Source organism: Hyla sarda, chromosome 4, assembly GCF_029499605.1.
Source record: "Hyla sarda isolate aHylSar1 chromosome 4, aHylSar1.hap1, whole genome shotgun sequence".
In the NCBI taxonomy this organism is placed as follows: domain Eukaryota; kingdom Metazoa; phylum Chordata; class Amphibia; order Anura; family Hylidae; genus Hyla; species Hyla sarda.
This window is the reverse complement of record NC_079192.1, coordinates 127145380-127168302: the sequence shown is the minus strand read 5'-3', so window position 1 is coordinate 127168302 and position 22923 is coordinate 127145380. Positions and strand designations below refer to the sequence as shown.

The following is a 22923-nucleotide window of genomic DNA, read 5'->3' as shown; positions in this document are numbered from 1 at the left end:
GCTTTTTAGGTTCTTATCAAACAGGCTTATTACTTCACATAGTTCTAACTTGTGTCTAACTTTTTTCCAGATTTAGAACAAAGTCTATATTTCCCATTAGGGCCTTTGCCTAGGTCAGCAGTGTTGGGGGGCAGCACTTCAGTGCTTTAACTATAAATGCTTTTTATGTAGCTGCTACTATGCTGTGGCCTAAAGTATATAAAATCTATTGTGGCTGAATCCACATTGGTCAAGTCTGCAGAGAAATGTTATCTGCAGATTTGCGGTGGCAGTACACTCATTGGTTGGTTGTTGTGGTTTTGTAATTGATTTAACCACTTTCTGTGTTTAAGGGGGGATCCACAGTGAATCTGCAACATAGCATAACAAGCATGTATATCAGCATGTAACATATGGTTTTTGCTGCGTATTTGTGACAGAACTGCCTGAAAAAATTCCAAAGCACGTGGAATCAGGCGAGTGACTAAGGCAGCATGAGCTATAAATACAGCCCTGCTCTCTGACAGTTCTATTAGCTACTGACTCAGGTATGCCAGTCTCCAAAAGTAGTATAGGAGTGACCTTCTCACCCAGGCTCTTCAGTCACTCCTAAATACAGACCCAAACACCACAAAGACGCAGCATCACTTGTCACAAATAATAATGAAGAACTGCATTTAAAAACATCATAATAATAAAAAAAAATCTGTACAACTCTTTAGAATTCTACCTTGGCAAAAGCAGCAGCAGTCATTTGTACCCGTCCTTCATCAGATGCATATATCTTGAGGTCATGGCGGTAGGTACTGTGTAACCGTAGCAACCCGCAGCCTGGAAATCCTGCATAATCTCCTGTAACATATCACGAAAGTCAGAACTATGGCCAAGTGACCAAATAATAAACATAGACTTAAAGGGGTTGTCCCAAAAATATAAGACATCTACTACCCACAAGACAGATGATAAGATACCCATATACCCCTGCTATGTCCCCCATTCTTGTGATTCGTGGGGTCCCAGTAGTCAGACACCCACCCATTAGATATTTATCACCTGTCCTTGGGATAACACCTTGAAGAAAAATAGATTGTTCACATTGTTTGACAGAGTGAAGTGAAGAGCACCCCAACTTTATGCCAAAAGAACTTTTTAATATACTACAGGTTTCAATTTTCCACCGTTTTCAAAATGTTTATTGTCAATACATGAAAACAATTCTCCAGGACAGGCCTAGTGCTGCACTCAGATTGGTAACTCTGTAAATACATTACATAAATCTTGTCTTTATTCATAATTATAGTCCAAAGATACATTTATAATAATATAAGCTTTGCTAGTGGGTGAGCATGAAGACGTGATTATTGATCTTAGAACCAACCAACAAAATTATATGTAACTTCTATACATGCATGTTTAATCTGTGAATCTGAATTAAAAAGTTTACATATGCCTGCAGGAGATCCCGGGGATCCCAGAGGTCAGATCCCCTGATACTTATCCCCTATCCTGTGAATAGAGGATAAGAAATTATGTACAGAATTTCCCCTTTAATGATAGAGACCATATAGCTCAAGTGCAGGAACACTTATCCCCTATCCTTAAACTTAGGGAATAAGTGTCTGATCGTAGGTGGTCCAACTGCTGGGACCCCCCACAATTTCCTGAACAAAACCCCGGAAGTCCCCAGGATTGAGGCTTGTTAACCCTCGCACAAAGCGATCCTCCATGAATCTCTATGAGAGAGCTGGAAATACAGTGTTTGGGTATCTTCGGCGTGTCAGCCAACCCTTTGTGCAGGGGTCTACACGCTCTCTTCCTGGGGAGTGTGCAGAGGTGACATGCAGGAGATCGCGGAGGGACCTTTGGATAGGAGAGTAGTTTTCCTGCACTGGAGTACTCCTTTAAACTGTTGGTGAGTTGACCAACAGTTGCATTTGTATAGTACTGAATTAGTAAACATATTCATTATTATAGCTTTCTACTTAACAAGCAATGTTATATTCCATAGTTAACAAGCAAAGGAAAGGAAAGGAAAAATTCACAAAAATCACAAACATGTCAAAGGTCACTATAGTTGAAAGGATCAAAAATTCAGACTAAGTTTACATTGCCGTTCACCCCTTTTGAGGATTCCTTTAAAGAGATATCTTCTATGTTTTTTTGGCGTTTTAACTTTTGGCCACTAGGGGTCTCCCTAGGAGTTCCTTTTTTTGGGGATTTTGGACTCACGCCGGCCTGGCGGCTGAGTCCGAAATCTCATACTCAGCGCAGCTCCCGCCTGTCAATCAGACAGGTGGGAGCCAGCGCTGTGTGCGCATCCCTGCCAGGCGCGCTCCTGACTCTGCAGGCCAGCGTCGTCGTCAGACTCCTCTCGCTGACAAGGAGCGCCGATGCGTGCTGGCCCAGAGTCAGTTGAGCGCAGCTCTTCAAGAGAGAAGAATACAGGAAGAAGGGCAGAAGCGGCCCCGCAAGGCTTCAGATGACGTTGCGCCTGCTGGGCCCCGCCCACTTCCTCCCTTCTCAGACGCTCCTATCTCTGAGCTACCGAAGATTAACATAAAAAGGAATTTTTAGGTGGTTTAGAATTAAAATATACGCTAGGATAGAAAGAGTTAGAAACAGGGAAAGATGGGGAGGGGGATTAGGGAAAGTTTAGTTGATAATAGGTACTCTTTAAGGCTTCCATAATTTTTCACGGCAAGAATACCAAAGCAAGCAGTTCTGATTCTTACATCAAATCAAGGGAAACATTGTTGGAACCACAATGGACCCAAGTCTATAGGGTCCTTCATGTTTTATTTGGAGTCGTTGTATGCCTTTATTTTTATTTTTTTTTAAATAAATCAGCTAAGGACAATCCCTTATAAATCACAACCAAATAAATATTTTTTCATTGGGAGGTCAATAGTGTGTAAATGGTTTGCTAAAATATTATATTTCCTATAGCAACTGGACAGTTTTACACTTTTCTGAGGTTAACGTTGCATGTTTTTAAATGGGGATATGGCAAACAGGGAATGTTCTTTCTGACCCAAGCATGGATCACCGAAATGTATTATGAGGAGTTCTAACAAACTTTTGCTTTGTATTCTCCATAGTGTTAGAGAGTATTTATTTCTACAAGAATTTTATACATGGGAGCTGCAATTCTTCAGGATATAAATGTATACTGATCCAATATTTCCTATTGCATGCTTTCAATTGACTCACAGGACTTCTCAGCATTACCAATCCAATTTGATATGCAATAAAACAATCGAGTTAAGAGGGGAAAGGTAAATATCAGTAAACTACTTTATAAATTAGTTGTACACTGTTTAGTTTTTAGAAGGGATGTGCAAATCACATCGTCACTCATTTTTCTTACCAAAGTCTATAGGGGAACTACAGCCCAAAGCCTTGATGTTACCATTTACTAGAATGATAGGTTGAAAAAACATAAAGCACAAAAAGGATTACGAAAGGATGAACTTAAGTAACTAATGGATATTACTAATTTCACTAGGGCTACAGAAACATAATGAAAGGTATGCTAGAGAATAAACTATTAAACCTACAATGAAAGTTGCTGAATAAAGAAATGATAAAGATTTATAGTTATTAGTATGATGGAAGAAGAAGGAAAGTAAAGTTACAATAGAAAGGCTTGGGCACATGAGCACTTTTTAGGCTAGCAACCTTTCTGCAGTGCGATACTGTGATTACACTGGCCTAATATGGACATATTGTTGCATCTGTATTATGGCTGCTAGTCCCAGCCCGACTATAGGTCAGATGAGCCCCACTGACAGCTTGCATAAAAGACCAAGAGATAGAAAGAAACTGGCGGCTAAAACAATGTGTCCATAATATGCCAGTGTGAACCCAGCAAAAATGGTAAAACACTGAAGAGGTTTTTTATCAATACTATTTATATGTATGTATTAAGATATGATTAGATGGGTGTAGCTTGAATAAGATAAGATTTTCTAGCAGAGGCTTATAATAATTTATTTTTACTGAACACAAGTAATAAGACCAATATCTGAAGGGAACCTGTTCGGTTAAGTTAGGCTGACCTTGCTGTTTTCAGAGGTCTGTCTCTTATGCCAAAATTTACAGCAGATTACTGGGACTTACATTCAGAAGCACACAACACGCAGCCAGCGCTGCCAGAGAAGAGTCACAGTTAATCAATAGGTGTCCCTGCCCCTGTCCACTTACTCATGATTGACATATTTCTACAGCAGCAGCCCAGGACTATTTGTAAAGATGTTCACCCGTACTATAACCCAGTATATTAGGTTTAGTGTGGGTGAAAAGGGTATCAGACATGTCTGGTACATTACAATTAAAGTAGAATAAAACAGTATAAATAACACAGTCCCATCTGTAATAAGGCATTTTACATACCATGCCAGTGGGATATTTCATTTTTACACAGTGATATGCCTAATTTCACTAGGGTTACAGGGAGAAATAATGAAAGGTATACTAGATAATATATAAAGGTATACTAGAAAATAAACAATTAATTCTACAGTGACAAAATGCTGGAGCAAAATGGAAAAAAATTGAATTATGAGTAAGATGGAAGAAGAAGAAGAGGAAAGTAACGTTCCATATCAGCATTATTGAAAGACTGCTAAACAGTGCTGTAGTCTATGACAGGTTGGCTATGCCAATCTTCAAGTTTTGTAATTTATTTATTTCTCCAGTGTCAACAAAGTAAACCTGTCTAGAAGAAATGGTGCATGTGTACCAGTGAGCAATCTCACTGATCTCTCTTAAAGGGGTCATCCACCATAAGGTGATTTTAGTACTTACCTGCCAGATAGTAATGGACATGCTTAGGAAGGATCTGCACTTGTCTTGGGGCTAAAGGGCTATGTCATGAGATTACCATAACACTGTGGCTAGCTGTTTGTGAACTAATATTTCCTGTTTGACTTTTCTTTTTTTGACGACAAATCCCACAATTCCATCTTCCTCCCTCCCATACATCAGCCACCCCACCCATTGAAACATAAATGAGCTGCAGTGTGGTTTTCAATCAGGGTGCCTCCAGCTGTTGCATTAGTTGCAGATTGATCTCTCTCCCACCAAGCGATCACTCCACCCACTGGAGCAGACAGGCTCCCTGTCATCAGCTGACTAGTGAGTCAGGTCTCAGCCACATTGCAAGCTAGGAAAAATCTGAGACAGCAGTCATTTTGTATGCTGGTAAAATTACATATTGGAGTGAAAATCACAGAAGAATTGTGAGAAAACCATCACACAGAGGTACAGACACTATATTATGAACTACACTAACTTTACAGCCCCTGTAGCATAGTCAAATAAAAAAAATTCCTGGAATATCCCTTTAAGCTAGGTTTACATTTTTGTTCGCATCCAATCCGTTAAGGGTCCGTTCGGCTTTTTGTTTTCTTGAGCCGAACGAAGTCTGAAATGGGTTGGATGCAGACGGCTACTGCCAGGTCCTAACGGTCCCCATTCATCTCCACGGGGTCAGTCGGTGATCCGGTAATTTTACAGGAGTTTAACAGAGAAAAAAAAAATAGTGCTTGCACCATTTTTTTCTTGCCTAAACTTGACAGAACTGCTGACTGAGCTCCACACAATGGAACCTGACAGCAGTGTGAACGAGCCCTTAGAAAGTAATCTGGATAAGATATATCAGTCAATATCTACAAGTTGGCTTCTGCATAGTGAAGTGTACTGAATAAAGCCTAAAAAGTTCTAATGTATGCCCATTTCTGAATAGGATGAGAGGGAATAAAAAGAAGCAACTGAGAAAATGGTTAAGTATTGTACTTTTAAAAGAGGTATGACAATGAATTTCACTTTCTAAAATACATTGTTTGTTCTTGTTTCCTTCTTCCCTATTTCAGTGATATAAATATAATTTACATTACTGCTTTTTTTCTGTGGCTATAATGGTGGCTTCAACACAATGACGCTGAATGGACATGATGTGGTGTAAGGGCCACTCCTAGGACTGGTAATGTAACTGGATGTCCATGAGGAGTTTGTAAATTGAAGTTAACTTAACAAATCCAAAGCAAGCAGCAATGTAAAACAATATTTACGTCACTAATTGCGTTATGGGATCATGCAAAAGGTGTGAAAAATGTATATTAGAAAAAGTTATTCTGAATTTAGATCAACTTCACTTCACTTATTAAAGAACAAAAAAAAAAAATGTTCCCTTGAAAGGAAGGCTGTCAGCCGGTTCACCCACACTAAAACTGAGGTCCTGAGATATGTCCCCCAGAAGATCCTTTGCTGAATTCAGTGAATAATGTGCAGGGGGTGGGGCTTCGCCGGCTCAATTTACATATCCATTGTCTTCTTTAGGATGTGAAGTCACAGACAATGAATATGTAAATTGAGGCGGTAAAGCCCAGTCCCCTGCACGCCATTCACTGAATTCAGCAGAGGATCTTCTGGGGGACATATCTCTGGACCTAGTGGACATATTTGAGTAAGTGACCCCCCCCGGGAACTCCTGTTCCCACTTACTATAACCCAGTGTATTGGGTTTATTGTGGATGAACAGGCTGACAGTTTTTCTTTAAGTGATAAAACAGCATCAGGAAAAAGGCAGAATATGGAAGAGAAAAAGAACATACCTTGTCCTCCAGGATACATACACCTAAATGCCCGCCCAAGCTCTTCTGCTTGGACTCGGCCAGCTGGAGTAAGTTCACCACCCCATTTTAAAACTAGCAACAGGGAAGGGGAATCCTTGCGGGCTTCTGTGTAGACAAATAAGAGCCAATTCAGCTATGCAGCAAATACACACAACTTCTTGTTATAAAGCAGGAATACCCCTTTAATAAGTGTTTTTCTACTTTGGAAGTCCATAGGATCCAGCAATAGCCTAGGCAAGTACAGAAACCAAGAATACGAAAAAGGGGAATATATACTGAACAAATGCACTAACATAAAATCTGACAAATAATGGTCCTGATTTACTATTGTAAATTTAAGCTGTATTGTCAGGATTTGGGCCAGAATTTTTGCGCATTGCACAACAAATTGTGTGTGCGCCAGAATTTGCGCCACAAAATTTAAAGACCCGACCAACTCTCCATTTTACGCAGAAAACCCTTAAAAAAAAGGGGCGTGGCTGCCAAAAAGGGTGCATGTCCTCGAAATTTTCAAAAAATCCCAACATAGTTACTTAGGCTTCCAATGAAAACGTGGTGGATTTCAGCTGAGAAAAACCTGACAGATCAGAACATTTGTAAAAAAAAAAAATAGCAAAATGTAGGGAAAAGTGCAAAACGTAGGGAAACCTTAGTAAATACCATAGAAAAATACTTGTAGGGAATTAAAACCCACAAAGAAAACTACACCCCACTGTTGGTAAATCAGGGCCGATGTGTTTACAGTCTTACCTTCATCCTCACTGCATGTCTTTGGATGTCCATGAGGTAAATAAGTCAGCTGTACCTTTCTGTTAATGCCAGAAAAATGTCCATACCTAGAAAACAAAAATTAAATAAAGGGCATCCTGCGAAATAAATACAGCTTATATGACAAATAATTCTGTATAAGTCCTCTATATACGTAACCATGTATTGGTATTAAGGACAATTATTTGTTGTTGTTTAAATTTATACTTGGAGGTGTGTACACTCCATATGCAATGCACCTTGAACACTTCCTAGGCAGCTTTAAGGTGCACATGTGAGGCCATGCACCTATATCAGCCAACAGGTGGGGCTTGTAGTCTGCCTCCCTCCTCCCATTGTATGTGTGCCAGCCACACTGGAGGTTACCTGGGAGGAGGCTGTGAGTCGGACCTAATGCTTTTGTAATTGCCCACTGGCCCCTGGTTTTGCTTATCATGCACAGGTAGGTTAGCGTTAGGTCCCGCGCCACTTGAGAAACCTTGGTGTTGATGTGCGGGCTCTGGTGTGTCCTTCATATAAGAATATACTGGCTAATGTCTCAATTTTAACATCAGTGTTGAGGGACAGCCAATGTCATTGTATACATCTACCACAGTAGTGCACCCATATTCCTGTATTGTATTCTAATTGTTACACATCCACACCATCTATCTGGTGTAGGATCCTATTGTGGCACTTGTAGTCTGCTGCAGGCATCCTCCATTGTATGCATTTTTATGCTGGGGATCGCCCCTGAAAATTCACAATCTTCATTTTTTACACTCGCATGTTCTTGTAGACCCAATTTTTTAATTTTTACAAGGGGTAAAAGGAGAAAATTTATACTTATATTTGTAGCCCAATTTCTCTCGAGTAAGCACATACCTCAAATGTCTATGTAAAGTGTTCGGCGGGCGCAGTAGAGGGCTCAGAGCGAAGGAGCGACAAGGGGATTTTGGAGAGTACGTTTTTCTGAAATGGTTTTTGGGGGCATGTTGCATTTAGGAAGCCCCTATGGTGCCAGAACAGCAAAAAAAAAAAAAACACATGGCATACCATTTTGGAAACTAGACCCCTTGAGGAACGTAACAAGGAATAAAGTGAGCCTTAATACCCCACAAGGGTTTCATGACTTTTGCATATGTAAAAAAAATTTCACTACAATGTGTTTCCCCCCAAATTTCACATTTTTGCAAGGGTTAATAGCAGAAAACACCCCCCAAAATTTGTAACCCCATCTCTTCTGAGTATGGAGGTACCCCATAAGTTGACCTGAAGTGCACTACGGGTGAACTACAATGCTCAGAAGAGAAGGAGTCATATTTGGCTTTTTGAGAGCAAATTTTGCTCGGGGGGCATGTCGCATTTAGGAAGCCCCTATGGTGCCAGGACAGCAACATAACCCCATCATGGCAGACCATTTTGGAAACTAGACCCCTTGAGGAACGTAGCAAGGGGTACAGTGAGCATTTATACCCCACTGGTGTCTGTCAGATCTTTGGAACAGTGGGTGGACACAAAACTGTTCGTTTTGCAACAGCTGGAGGCTCCATTTTGGAAACAGTGGCGTACCAGACGTTTTTAAAATAAAATAAAAAGTAAAAAACACTACATATACACATACCCCCTGTATGTGTATATGTAGTGTTTTTTACTTTTTATTTTATTTTGTGTTAGTGTAGTGTAGTGTTTTAGGGTACAGTCACAAGGCCAGGGGATTACAGAGAGTTTCCCGCTGCGAGTTTGAGCTGCCGCGCAAAATTTGCTGCATCGCAAACTTGCAGCCTGATACTCACTGTAAGCCCCCTGCCCATGTGAATGTACCCTGTACATTCACAGGGGGGGAGGGGGGGGGAACCTCCAGCTGTTGCAAAACTACAACTCCCAGCATGCACAGTCTTTCAGTGCATGCTGGTAGTTATAGTTTTGCAACAGCTGGAGGCACACGGGTTGGGAAACAATGAGTTAGGAAACCCGTGTGCCTCCAGTTGTTGCAAAACCACTACTCCCAAACATTCTCAGGCATGCTGGAAGTAGTAGTTCGGCAACATCTTTAGAGCCAGATATTGCCGAACTACAACTCCCAGCATGCTTGGAGTTGTAGTTTTGCAACATCTGGAGGACTACAGTTTGCAGACCACTAATACAGTGGTTCCCAATCTGTGCCCTTCCAGATGTTGCAAAACTACAACTCCCAGTATGCCAAAACTGTCCAGGCATGTTGGGAGTTGTAGTTCTGCAACATCTGAAGGGCCAGATGTTACAGAACTACAACTCCCAGCATGCCTGGACAGTAAGGGCATGCTGAGGATGTGTAGTTTTGCAACATCTGGAAGGGGACAGTGGTCTCCAAACTGTGGACATCCAGATGTTGCAAAACTGCAACTCCCAGCATGCCCAGATGCCAAGGGCTGTCAGATGGAGCAGTCCAGATCGCTTTACGGCGGTCTGGACTGCTGCAAAGGTCCCTCAACGCCGCCGAAGATCAACTCACCTGTCGCTGCCGGGATCCGGGTGTTCAGGGATGAGGTAAGTACCGGGGCCGGGCCCCAACACTACCCCGTCCCCCGCTGCGTCCTCCGGTCTTCCTCCCGTTCTCTCCGGACTTCCATGGGCCGGGCAGGCGGGAGGAAGTAACCAGCATGGTCCTGGCTGTCTGTGACAACCGGGATCATGCAAAATTAACAGGCGGTCGGGTCCCAGAGACCTGATCAGCTCGGTATCCACGCAGATCGCAGGGGCGATTTCCCTCGCGATTTGCGATGATCGCCGAAATGGGGGGCCTACATGGCCCCCCTTGGCGTTTGCCCTGGATGCCTGCTGAACCTTTTTAATAGGCATCCGCTTCCGATCTCTGCCCGGCACGCGGCAGGGACCGGAAAACGCCAGGACGTCCGGTGACGTCCTGGGTCCTTAAAGGGTTAAACATGCAGGGAACAGTAAGTACCAGTAAGGGGAGCTATATGCAAACATGATTTATACACGCAACTAACAACTCACCAGATGGATGGAGATGTCCCCCTCCCTACCCTATCCTGTGGAACACTTGTTTAAGCTCAGAAAAATAATTTAAATATGTACTGTTTCAATATTATACATTTTAGCCTTGTTAACTGGCAGCTGTGCGACATAACTAGAGCCCTTTACTTCTTTTTTAAGCTGATAACTGTAAGGGTATGTTCTCACTGAGGAATTGGTGAGGAATTTTTTTTTTTCGTGGAATTCACGCAGATTTCCATGCGGAATATAGGAGGAAACAGTTTTTTTTTTGCTGGACGACAAGCACCAATTAGAATTTTTTTTTTTCAAATTCTGCGCAGAAACACATTTGGTACAAAACATTTTTTTACATTGGGGTCTATGAAGTGACAGAATTCCGCGTCCGATTTTCGCATGCAGTAATTCCTCAGTGTGGACTAAGGAGCGGAATTCAATTCAAATCAATGGGATTTGGCACTACTGAATGAATTGGAGAGGAATAAGCGAGCGAAATTACTCATGGAAATTCCTCTCCAATTCCTCAGTATATAAATCTTCCTATATATTTTCATATCTTTACTTTAGATAAGTGGTGGTGAGATTTCATGACTCTAAAGAAGAAGAAATAAATCATGTCAATAAATTCACATAAGCAACAGGGATGGGCCAGTTGGAAGAACTAGTGTGTTTTTGTTTGGTATTGACACATCCCTATCTTCAGAGCTGCAGAACGTGGAAGAAGATTTTTGGTGCAGCTAGTTTATCCAGTTCTTTTGACCTTTTCTATTTATTACATAGTACTTGAAGAAAATGATGAGCCAGCAGGGAAGAGCCTCACCTGAAATTTCTAGTACCAATCCTGCTGCCTCAAGGTTGTACCCTGCAGATCAAGAGCCTTCAAGTTGCTGCTAACGTAACTAAAAGGGGTTTAATACCTTTCTCAGTAGAAAGTGGTCAGTTTTTTTTGTGGTCATCAGTTTCTTAAAAGTCAATAAAATAGTGAGTGCCAGAAATCTGTATTATGGATACTAAGGGTACGTTTACACATGCATATTTTGCTGCAGATTTGCTGCAAATAATCTGAAGCAGAAAGTGTGAACGTACCCCAAAGGTGGAAAGTGCCATGTGATGCTGACCAACCAGAAGATGCAGACCTCATGAACAGCAGAGTATTTGGCCATGTTTCCCTTAATTCATGCATTTCGTGCATTATACAGAAACACTGCCCATATATTGATTACATTCCAAACAGTTAATGCCCCACACATGAATTTGTATCGGAGTGATGCTCACGGAGGAAAGAAAATCCTGTCCATCATCTGCAAGCAGTGCAAATGTAAGACAGTACAGCCACCTAGAGGTCTTGGACTCTGTATATAACTTACATTTCCAGGACAGTTTTTAGCTGCTCCAGTTTAGATTTCCTCTCCTCGATCTCACAATCATTATGGGTTCCAAGTTCTGCTAGCAGCAGTCTTGCTATATCAAGCACTTCCTGTTTGAAATAAATTAAAACAGTGTTTCAGAATTCATATTAATACCAGAGTTGTCAATATTATTCTGAAAATATTTTAGAAAAAATATTCTTGCTTTGTATGCAGATTACCATTACAAATGTTTCCATGCTTTAGTCCCATATAAAAAAAAAGGGATAATTCAAAACCAACAGGACATCTCAACTGACCATGCACCCTAATAAACAAAAGCCCCTGAAGTTTCCAGGTCCCCCATCTTAGAGTACTGCTATATGACCAGGTCCCCCATCTTAGAGTATTGCTACATGAATCAACAGTCACATGTGCTGTAGCGGGGTCTCAATCCAGCCTGACCACACATTATCAAAATTTCAACGGACACTGCCTATTTTATAAAGCGGCATATACAGTAAGGGTGCGTTCACACCATGGTTTGTCAATACGGGTACCAGATTCGGCTGGGGGGAGTAAAAACTGGGCGCTCCCGTACGGACCCAGCCCCTCTTCTCATTAATTTAAATGAACCACAGAGTATACTACGGTTTTAGGTCCGGTCACATAACTGGATAAAAGGGGCAAAAATTAACAGACCGGAGTCACTATCAGACTCCGGTCGGCTCATACAAATGAGGGTGATGCGGGCCGGGTCCGGCTATGGTATGGGAGCGCTCGATTTTCACTCGCCCCAGTCGGATCCGGTCCCCATATTGACAAATCGTGGTGTGAACGCACTTTCATTTAGATCACTGTGCAAGTGTACGGTATCAGAGGATCACCTTTCTAGCACAGAAAAGTTAAATATAGAAAAATAGATGTTTGTGGTTATGAAACAAAAAAGTATGTACAGCACCCAATAGACAGACCTGTAGGGACTCTAGGGAAGACAGCATTTTGAGATCTTATATAGACAGGGCTGTGTCTTTTCTAATCATATCCAACCCAATGAATTTACCATAGGGGACTCCAATCAAGGTGTAGAAACATCTCAGACATGATCAAGAGAAATAGGAGGCCCAGAGATAAATTTCAAGTCATAGGAAAGGGTCTGAATACTTATGTCCATGAGAAAAATTTTGGGGAAAAAACAAAAAGGTTCTGGAAACCTCTTGAATGCAATATAAATATTAGTGAGAGGCTTTGCCAAGTCTTCAGTACAGAGAAGAGATTCCAGGCCAGTCAAAGAGAGAAAATCTTCAAAGAGCCAGGTGGGAGGCAGGTGATACGTGTCATTTAGAGAGGAAATGGTGATAAATACTTGATTTACATTTCCCTGATTCTAATTCCTTTAACCCCTTAAGGACGCAGGACGTAAATGTACGTCCTGGTGAGGTGGTACTTAACGCACCAGGACGTACATTTACGTCCTGTGCATAACCGCGGGCATCGGAGCGATGCCCGTGTCATGCGCGGCTGATCCCGGCTGCTGATCGAAGCCAGGGACCCGCCGGCAATGGCCGACGCCCGCGATCTCGCGGGCGTCCGCCATTAACCCCTCAGGTGCCGGGATCAATACAGATCCCGGCATCTGCGGCAGTGCGCGATTTAAATGAACGATCGGATCGCCCGCAGCGCTGCTGCGGGGATCCGATCATTCAGAACGCCGGACGGAGGTCCCCTCTCCTTCCTCCGTCCGGCTCCCGGCGTCTCCTGCTCTGGTCTGTGATCGAGCAGACCAGAGCAGGAGATGACCGATAATACTGATCTGTTCTATGTCCTATACATAGAACAGATCAGTATTAGCAATCATGGTATTGCTATGAATAGTCCCCTATGGGGACTATTCAAGTGTAAAAAAAAATTTAAAAAAATGTAAAAGTAAAAGTAAAAAAAAGTAAAAAAAAAGTGAAAAATCCCCTCCCCCAATAAAAAAGTAAAACGTCTGTTTTTTCCTATTTTACCCCCAAAAAGCGTAAAAAACATTTTTTATAGACATATTTGGTATCGCCGCGTGCGTAAATGTCCGAACTATTAAAATAAAATGTTAATGATCCCGTACGGTGAACGACGTGAACGAAAAAAAAATAAAAGTCCAAAATTCCTACTTTTTTAATACATTTTATTTTAAAAAAAATTATAAAAAATGTATTAAACGTTTTTTATATGCAAATGTGGTATCAAAAAAAAGTACAGATCATGGCGCAAAAAATGAGCCCCCATACAGCCGCTTATACGGAAAAATAAAAAAGTTAGAGGTCATCAAAATAAAGGGATTATAAACGTACTAATTTGGTTAAAAAGTTTGTGATTTTTTTTAAGCGCAACAATAATATAAAAGTATATAATAATGGGTATCATTTTAATCGTATTGACCCTCAGAATAAAGAACACGTCATTTTTACCATAAATTGTACGGCGTGAAAACAAAACCTTCCAAAATTAGCAAAATTGCGTTTTTCGTTTTAATTTCCCCACAAAAATAGTGTTTTTTGGTTGTGCCATACATTTTATGATATAATGAGTGATGTCATTACAAAGGACAACTGGTCACGCAAAAAACAAGCCCTCATACTAGTCTGTGGATGAAAATATAAAAGAGTTATGATTTTTAGAAGGAGAGGAGGAAAAAATGAAAACGTAAAAATTAAATTGTCTGAGTCCTTAAGGCCAAAATGGGCTGAGTCCTTAAGGGGTTAATACTTAAAGGGGTACTCCGCCCATAGACAGCCTGCAGCACCCGGTGTTCGTTTAGAGATTCGGGTGCAGCACCGGATGCTTGTGACGTTAAGGCCACGCTCCCTCAATGCTATCCTTTGGATAGAGGATAAGATGTCTAGGGGCAGAGTAACCTTAGAAACACATTCATTCTAAGAGGAGTGTTAGGAGAGGAGAGGTGTCATCTAATTTCTTAAGAGCTGCAACCCATGCCAATGCCACAGTGCCTATTTGAAATAGGGGAGTATCTTTGGGCATCTTGTAATGAAAGATTACATTGGCAAGGCCTTCATGGGACCCCACCAGGGCCCCATAAAGAGCACTGCTAAAATCTGCATCCAGTTACGTGGAGGCATAGACAAGCTTTAAGGCCAGGAAATAACTATGGAGAAAGAGCATCAAGGCCAACACACTCCTAAGAAGCCTGGAGGGTAACTAGGCTAAATATTGGGTGTGTACACTTCCAATAAAAGAAAAGCAAAATAGCGTTGAGATGGCGAAAAAAGGAGAGACACATAGGGTTGGGGCAGTTGTAAAAAGAATAAAGGAAATTATGGAGACATATCATCTTGAAAACATTGATATGGCCTAAAAGGAAAAGCAAGGAACAGAATTTGAGTTTTGGGTGTATGAGGTAAACTGATCCCAAGAGACAGGATCTCCTTTAAAGATATGGTCCTTTATTTTCATACATCGATGTATAGGAGATGCTTACATGAAGTCTGAAGCAGGAGAACGCACAAGGTTAAAGCATGTGAGCAACTTTTATAAAAGCCAGTAGGCAGGTTACATAGTAACTGAAAACTTGGGTGATGCTGTCTTTATTTGTCTGCTCCCCCTTACAGCAATACCTTCAAGGTCGCTAGCTAGTTTCGGATTAACAGGGTGTGTACAGGATGTAAGCGCCATCTTGGGATTAAAGCAGGGACAAATCTAATACCATTTTTATAACAGGGCACAGATCTGATCTATCGGCTCCCCAGGTACTTATATTGTGTCACGCAAGAGAAAGGAACCGGATGGAGAAGAGCACCTGGGTAATCGAATAATATGGACTTGGACCAATAAACCTGAAACCCCGAACAGGCATCAAACCTGTCTATTAAGTCATGAAAAGGGAGGGGCTGTCATCTGCAATTTATATGAGAATGTTATCCGCTTATCGGGAACTTTTTTCAATTACTGACCCACCAAGTGATACTAAAGACTAAAGGGGTACTTCACTGCTCAGTGTTTGGAACAAACTGTTCTAAAAGCTGGAGCTGGCGCCGGGAGCTCGTGACGTCATAGCCCCGTCCCCTCATGACATCACTTTGTCTTCGTGGTCCCTTTCTGTGTCCCTCCTCTCCTTCTCCCCCCCCCCCCCCCACCTGGTCTTCGTGGTCCCTTTCTGTGTCCCTCCTCTCCTTCTCTCCCCCCCCCCCCCCCACCTTGCTTTTTATGTTTGCAGCCCTTTGGGCGCTTTAACCAATTATTTTGTTATCTGGGGAAGAGCCCTCGTGGGCTTCTATGGCCAATGGACTGATCATACTGTCTTGGCACTGAGGTATTGGATGCTTTTGCTTGTGTTTATATACCCTTTTTGTCCCGCCATAGCTGCCTTTTGTTAGCCTGGTATCAGTGTTTTGTTAGCCAAGTGTTGGGTCTACCCCTCCATGCTGTTATTTGTGTATTTCTATATTTTGATTTGTATTTTGAAAAACTCTTTAATAAAAATTACAGTTTAAAAATAGTCATGACTGTTGCAGTGCATTACTAGCTGCAGGGGTCGGTGCTTGACTGATTGGACATTTAAAACATGGGTCAGTGCTTATCTGTTGTTTTGGAATAAAAGCAGGTATTGTTAGATTTTTTTTTTCTACAGCTGGAAACCCCCCCTTTTTTTTTTTTTAAATCAGATGAATTTATTGATTTAGCAAAATACAAAAAAGATAAAAGAAAAATGTAAAATTATTTCTATAAGCATTATCTCATGTGTATATGCTTATAAATAGTTACGGGCTATAAATTCGAATGTTTATGTTTTGGGGTTTTTATCGTACCTGTAGTTGCTCGGGTTTCTTTAGTTTGAGCTTTCCTGTTTTGTAACCATCATAATGTTCAAATAACTCAAAGAACCTGAGAGAAAAGAAAGACATGAAATAATAACATTCCAGATAGAACCGCTTATGCTGCTAGTGAGTGTTCCCTGGACATAAAAAGCTACTTAGCTGCTGCCTACATAGTTTCTTCAACAATCGTCAAATACCAATGTCCTGAGGTACTAGATGTTATTGCTACAAGTATACTGAAAGGAAAGCCATCATTTGCAAGCTAAGTAGAAGTAGCAATTTTGTCATTACCTAGCATGCCGAACCTCCATTTTCATCTTTTGCTTTGGTGTCCGATCCCCATGCCGAATTATTGCAATTACACATCGCAATTCCATCCTAAATTATTGCAGAAATTAAAGATTAAGTACATACACACAGAGTATATACATAAACAGTATGTGAGGGTTTTAATAGCTGCAAACCAAACAAAAAGCAGTAAATCCTATATACTATTTTAGCCATAAGCCATTATCCACTATTTTCAGACTTCCCAAACAGGCCACTATATAGAGCAGAAACAATCAATCATTTTCCTGAAATCTCTGTACATGACAGATTCAGTCTGCCAACAACTTATTGCTTAAACCTCCTTTCCCATACACATGCATTGCTTGACTCAATAGGGAAAGGAAAATAACAAGCTGCTGCCAGACACTTATTTCCCTTAGGAGCAAAAGGTTTGGACATGTTGAAATCCAAGTGCCTGTTGGGTGAGAGTTGCGATCCGCCCATAGGCATTATATGGTCAGCTGGCCCTGCTGAGATAAGCAGGATCAGATGACATTCATCTAGTGTATGGTCAGCTTTACTCATAGTAAAGATAAGAGCCATTTTTTGTGAAAATAGTGCCATTCAATCCTAGCTTATTGTATTCTAATTGAAAAGAACCAAAGACTGGTATAATGCTACTTACATTGTGCCAGATGTTGTGGGTACAATAGGTATATCCTCTGCCTCTGTTGGAATGGACCAGGGAATGTGGAACTGTGGGGCAAGTTCCCTCATTATTATATTCCTAAAATAAAGCACAAGAACAGGATGAGCCAATGCAGATTTTATAGTCCATACATTCTCCCCATTTCTGGGTATGCCAAGATATACATTTACGGGAATCTCTGTATTACCCATAATATACTATATTTTACATACATAATGTGGTGGTGTATTTAAAAAATAAAAAAAAAATCATCTGATTGCTTCTTTAATTTTTTAGAGGCCTTTTAAATTTTTTTTTTTTAAAGCAACCTGATTGGTTGCTATGGGCAACTGGTCAACTTTTCCTCTGCACAAGTTTTGATAAATCTCCCTCTAATAGACTATTCCCCTAAGGAATAGCAGGATCAGGTAGGCGCTGAATGCTAACATGTGTCGGCGAACCTGCCAAATTAGGGGGGGGGGGGGGGGGGGAACAGGCAACCATCTAATGCAACGTTCTCCAACCATTGTGTCACTAATATAAAACTACAACTCCCATAAGCCAGAAGCTGTCCGGACATGCTTGGAGTTGTAGTTTTGCAACAGCTTGAGACACACTGGTTGGGAAACACTGATCTAATGTGTATGGGGACTTGGCCAGATGATGTCTGGGAAAATAAAGATCAGGTATGTTGAATTTCACCTGCCTGATCCTAAGGTCTTGGGGGAAGAGAAGCTACCGCCAGATGAGTCTTACTTTGGTCTATAAACATACACTGCACCGCAGAGAAGGAATGGGGTAAATTAACTTCTATAATTCTATAACTTCAAAACCCTGGGTCTCACAGAGAGGCTGACTCCCTCTATTTTTGAACCTCCCTACTAACATATATTGTAAAACATCACATTTAATAATATGCATTAAAATTGGTTCCACAAATCGATAAACCTTGCTCTGATTCGAGAGTCATGATAATAGGCGTCTGCAGTACGCAAGAAAAGGGACTGGGATACTGATGATTAAAATATTAACCCTTCTCCTTCCTTACATGTTTCATGGCAAGTCATCAGGGGTGTCGAGGCAAGTGCTTTGGCTTAGCCCCCTTGTTTCCATTCTAACCATATGAATGGTCGTAGATCGGGAGAGACAGCTCTTAGCCAAACAAGTGTTAAGCTGAACGCTATCCTATGTGTATGTCTATCTTTAGGATTCACATAGGCACTAGTATTGTAAAATGTAATTTTCACCAATTTCTCTGTGATTAGCCCTTTGGATGACTGTGTGCAGTGCAAATGACATGTACGGGGTATAGACCAGACCCAGAGTTTTGAAGCACACCGTCTGTAAAATGGTCCTGACAAGAGTGTTATGTTTAGCACTGTAAACAACGTAAGCTAAACAGCAGTAGTCAGCAACATTCTCTTCTTTTTTTACTTCAGACACTTTTCTATGCCAAAGTATAGCAATTACTTCATAAAGGTTATTCTATTCGATATCGGCCCATAAAAGCAGAAAACTAGAAACATACCCCAGTATTTTGGCACAGTCATCATAGTATTTCATAGAGTTCTTCACAAAACTGAAACCATTGACATCACAAACAAAAGAGTGCCCATTGGCTCTCAGTAAGTCAAAGCCGCAGACAGTTTGCTGAAAAGAAAATATATTTAGATATTGAAATTACCCACAAACAAAAGCTCTTATATTTAGATCTGAAAGAATCAACAGGCCAGACAAGTGCAAATCTGGCCATTGATATGGTATCCTACGCACCTCTGCTTTTTATAAAATGGAGACACTCATTCCTTCATGAGCTACCTACCAACCTTCAAATCTGGTGTAATAGGTACGGAAACCAAACATACTTAAAAGGGGTACTCCTGTGGAAAACTTTATTTATTTATTTTTTTTATCAACTGGTGCCAGAAAGTTAAACAGATTTGTAAATTAATTCTGTAAAAAAAATAAAAATAAAAAATCTTAATCCTTCCAGTAGTTATTAGCTGCTGAATACTACAGAGGAAATGGTTTTCTTTTTGGAACACAGTGCTCTCTGCTGACATCATGACCACAGTGCTCTCTGCTGACATCTCTGTCCATTTTAGGAACTGTCCAGAGCAGCATATGTTTGTTATGGGGATTTTCTCCTACTCTGGACAGTTCCTAAAATGGACAGAGGTGTCAGCAGAGAGCACTGTGGTCGTGATGTCAGCAGAAAGCTCTGTGTTCCAAAAAGAAAAGAATTTCCTCTGTAGTATTCAGCAGCTAATAAAGTACTGGAAGGATTCAGATTTTTTTAATAGAAGTAATTTACAAATATGTTTAACATTCTGGCAGCAGTTGATTAAAAAAAATAATAATAATAAAAAGTTTTCCACCAGAGTACCCCTTTAACCAAGAAGGAGCATTCCAGCGAGCCAAACACATACGGTGCATGGGCTCCGGACATACACTGCAGGTATGCCCAGGTAATCTAATACTTGTGTCTGCTGATACAGAAACATGTTATCAATGATGTAGGAGGCTCAAAGTGCTGGGCTTTTAATTCACACTCTAAACTGTAGCTCACATAATAAGAATGAAATAGTAATAAAAGTTTGAGTTTTAATTTTTCAGTGAGGGTTAAAAGTGGGCATTTTACCTAGGCTAATACAGGCTTGTTTGCATCACAAATAGGCTCCGGACAGGGGAACAAATCTTGCTGCATTGCACAATATATTAAAGCGGGATCTAAACAACTCATGCATGTTGTCATTAGTTATGGCATCAGTTGCGGAGAGTTTAGGCTGAATATACTTGGTCAAATGTTGGACATATGTGAAGCCAGGGTATGTTCACACTGAGGAATTGGAGAGGAATTTACTCAAGTAATTCCGCTCGCTTATTCCTCTCCAATTCAGTCAGCAGTGAAAAACACAATAGAGTTTAAAGGAGTACTCCGGTGAAAACCTTTTTTCTTTTAAATCAACTGGTGGCAGAAAGTTAAACCTATTTGTAAATTACTTCTATTAAAAAATCTTAATCCTTCCTGCACTTATTAGCTGCTGAATACTACAGAGGAAATTCTTTTCTTTTTGGAATGCTCTCTGATGACATCACGACCACAGTTCTCTCTGCTGACGTTATTATAATAATAACGCTTTATTTATTGTTGTCCTTAGTGGGATTTGAACCCAAGTCCCCAGCACTGCAAGGCAGCAGTGCTATCCACTGAGCCACCATGCTGCCCTTAGCATACATCTGCTATGCATGGTTGCTAAAATGGACAGAGATATCAGCAGAGAGCACTGTGCTTGTGATGTCATCAGTGTTCCAAAAAGAAAGGAATTTCCACTGTAGCAGTCAGCAGCTAATAAGTACAAGAAAGATAAGGATTTTTTAATAGAAGTAATTTACAAATATGTTTAACTTTCTGCCACCAGTTGATTTAAAAGAAAAAAGGTTTTCACAGGAGTACCCCTTTAACTGTATTTCTCCTCCTCAGTTCACACTGAGGAATTTCCGCAAGCAGAATTCCAACGCTGAATTCCGTTCCGCACGAAGAATAAACATATTCTTTCTTCATGCGGAATCCGCGTCTTTGTCCCATAGAAATCAATAAAAAAAAATTTCAGCCCAATGCCGTTCCATGCGGAATTTGCAAAAAAAAAAAGGGAAATTCAAAGTTGTGGTTGTCGTCTAGCAAAAAAAAAAAGTTTCCTCCTATATTTCCGCGTGGAATTCCGCATCAATTTCGCGCAAATTCGCTGCGGAAAAAACAAAAATTCCACAGCAGTATTTATAAGCGAGAATTCCTCCCCAATTCCTTAGTGTGAACATACCCTTAGAAGTCAGATGTGTAGATTGGAGGGCCATGAAGCAAAATCTCCACAAGGGCACCAATATTTACCTTATGTCATTTAAAGCACTAACGCCCTCTTATGGTGATGGCCATTTGGGCTCCCTCTCGGGCATCAGGGCCAGGATCAACTACATCCTCAGCACCCCCTATAGTAACTCTAACACAAGGGCCCAGATTTATCAATTTGTCTGGTTTTTGTCTCAAAATAGCAACCAATCACCGCTCAGCTTTCAATTTATCAAAGCAGTGAGATAAAAATCGTAAATACACAACAGCGTAATTGACTACATTTTTGAATACACCAAATGCATACTGTAAGGAAAACATTAAAACAGGGACAAAATGCAGTGTAAACTCTAAGGGGGAATGTATTGTTGCACAGGTTTTTGCGCAATGCAAAACCAGCTAAATAAGTGGGGGTTTCCCAGTCTCTTGGTACGCGGACATTTCCCTTATTGTTCCCCAAGAACCTCTGAGTTTTTTTTGTGTCCAGTATTGCATGTTGTCTTCTGCCCTGTAACCCTATTTTTCATGTATCTATGTGCCAAACTACAGTTAAAACCAGAAGTTTACATACACTATATAAAAAGACACATTTTTCTCACGATATGACATGAAATCAGAATAAACTTGATCTGTTTTAGGTCAATTAGGATTACCAAAATTATTTATATTTGCCAAAAGGCAGAATAATGAGAGAGAATTTTTTAAGGCATTTTTATTACTTTTTTTTATTACTTTCTGCAAAGTAAAAGGTTTACATATACTAGTATTAGTATGCCTTTAAACAATTTGGGGCAGCCCATTTGATGAGGTCATGTCTTTGGAAGCTTCTGATTAGGATGATTATTTGGAACATCTGAGTTAGAGACGCACCTGTGGATGTATTTTAATGCACAACAGAAACACACTGCTTCTGTGTGTAACATCATGGGAAAGCCTAAAGAAATCAGCCAAGATATCAGGAAGAGAACTGTAGACTTGCACAAGTCTGGATCATCCTTGGGTGCAATTTTAAGATACCTGCAGGTGCCTCGTTCATCTGTACAAACAATTATGTGCAAGTACAAACAAGATAGGGATGTCCAGCCATCATAAGGAGACGGGTTCTGTGTCTCAGAGATGAACGTTCTTTGCATATCAACCCAAGAACAAAAGCAAAAGACCTTGAGAAGATGTTGGCAGAAGCTGGTAAGATTGTGCCATTATCCACAGTGAAAAAAAAACTGTATCAACATGGGCTGAAAGGCCACTCTGCCAGGAAGAAGCCATTACTCCAAAAGAAACATATAAAAGCCAGATTAATGTGTGCAAATGCACACAGTAACAAAGACCTACATTTTTGGAGGCATGTCCTAAGGTCTGACAGAACTAAAATTTAACTGTTTGGCCATCATGACCATTGTTACATTTGGAAGAAAAAGGGAGAAAGCTTAAAAGCCTAAGAACACCATCCCAACTGTAAAAACACAGGGGTGCAAGCATCATGTTGTGGGGTTGGTTTGCTGCAGGAGGGACTGGTGCAACTCACAAAATAGATGGTATCAAGAGAAAAGAAGATTATGTGGCAATACTGAAGCAACATCTCAAAACATCAGCCAGGAAG

General features: G+C 40.8%; 1 protein-coding gene across 11 annotated transcripts in view; it reads right to left on the bottom strand.

Moving 5' to 3' along the window:
* The window catches only part of PPIP5K1 (diphosphoinositol pentakisphosphate kinase 1), a 206128-nt gene that overhangs the window by 129066 nt on the left and 54139 nt on the right, over positions 1-22923 (bottom strand). For all 11 annotated transcript variants that reach the window (XM_056572092.1, XM_056572093.1, XM_056572095.1 and 8 more), the window contains 8 exons: positions 19005-19126; positions 17474-17575; positions 16810-16896; positions 16510-16585; positions 11726-11835; positions 7365-7450; positions 6594-6719; positions 710-831 (listed from right to left, as the gene is read on the bottom strand). In XM_056572092.1, the coding sequence (XP_056428067.1) occupies positions 710-831; positions 6594-6719; positions 7365-7450; positions 11726-11835; positions 16510-16585; positions 16810-16896; positions 17474-17575; positions 19005-19126 (831 nt within the window). The remainder of the gene's footprint in view (positions 1-709; positions 832-6593; positions 6720-7364; positions 7451-11725; positions 11836-16509; positions 16586-16809; positions 16897-17473; positions 17576-19004; positions 19127-22923) is intronic.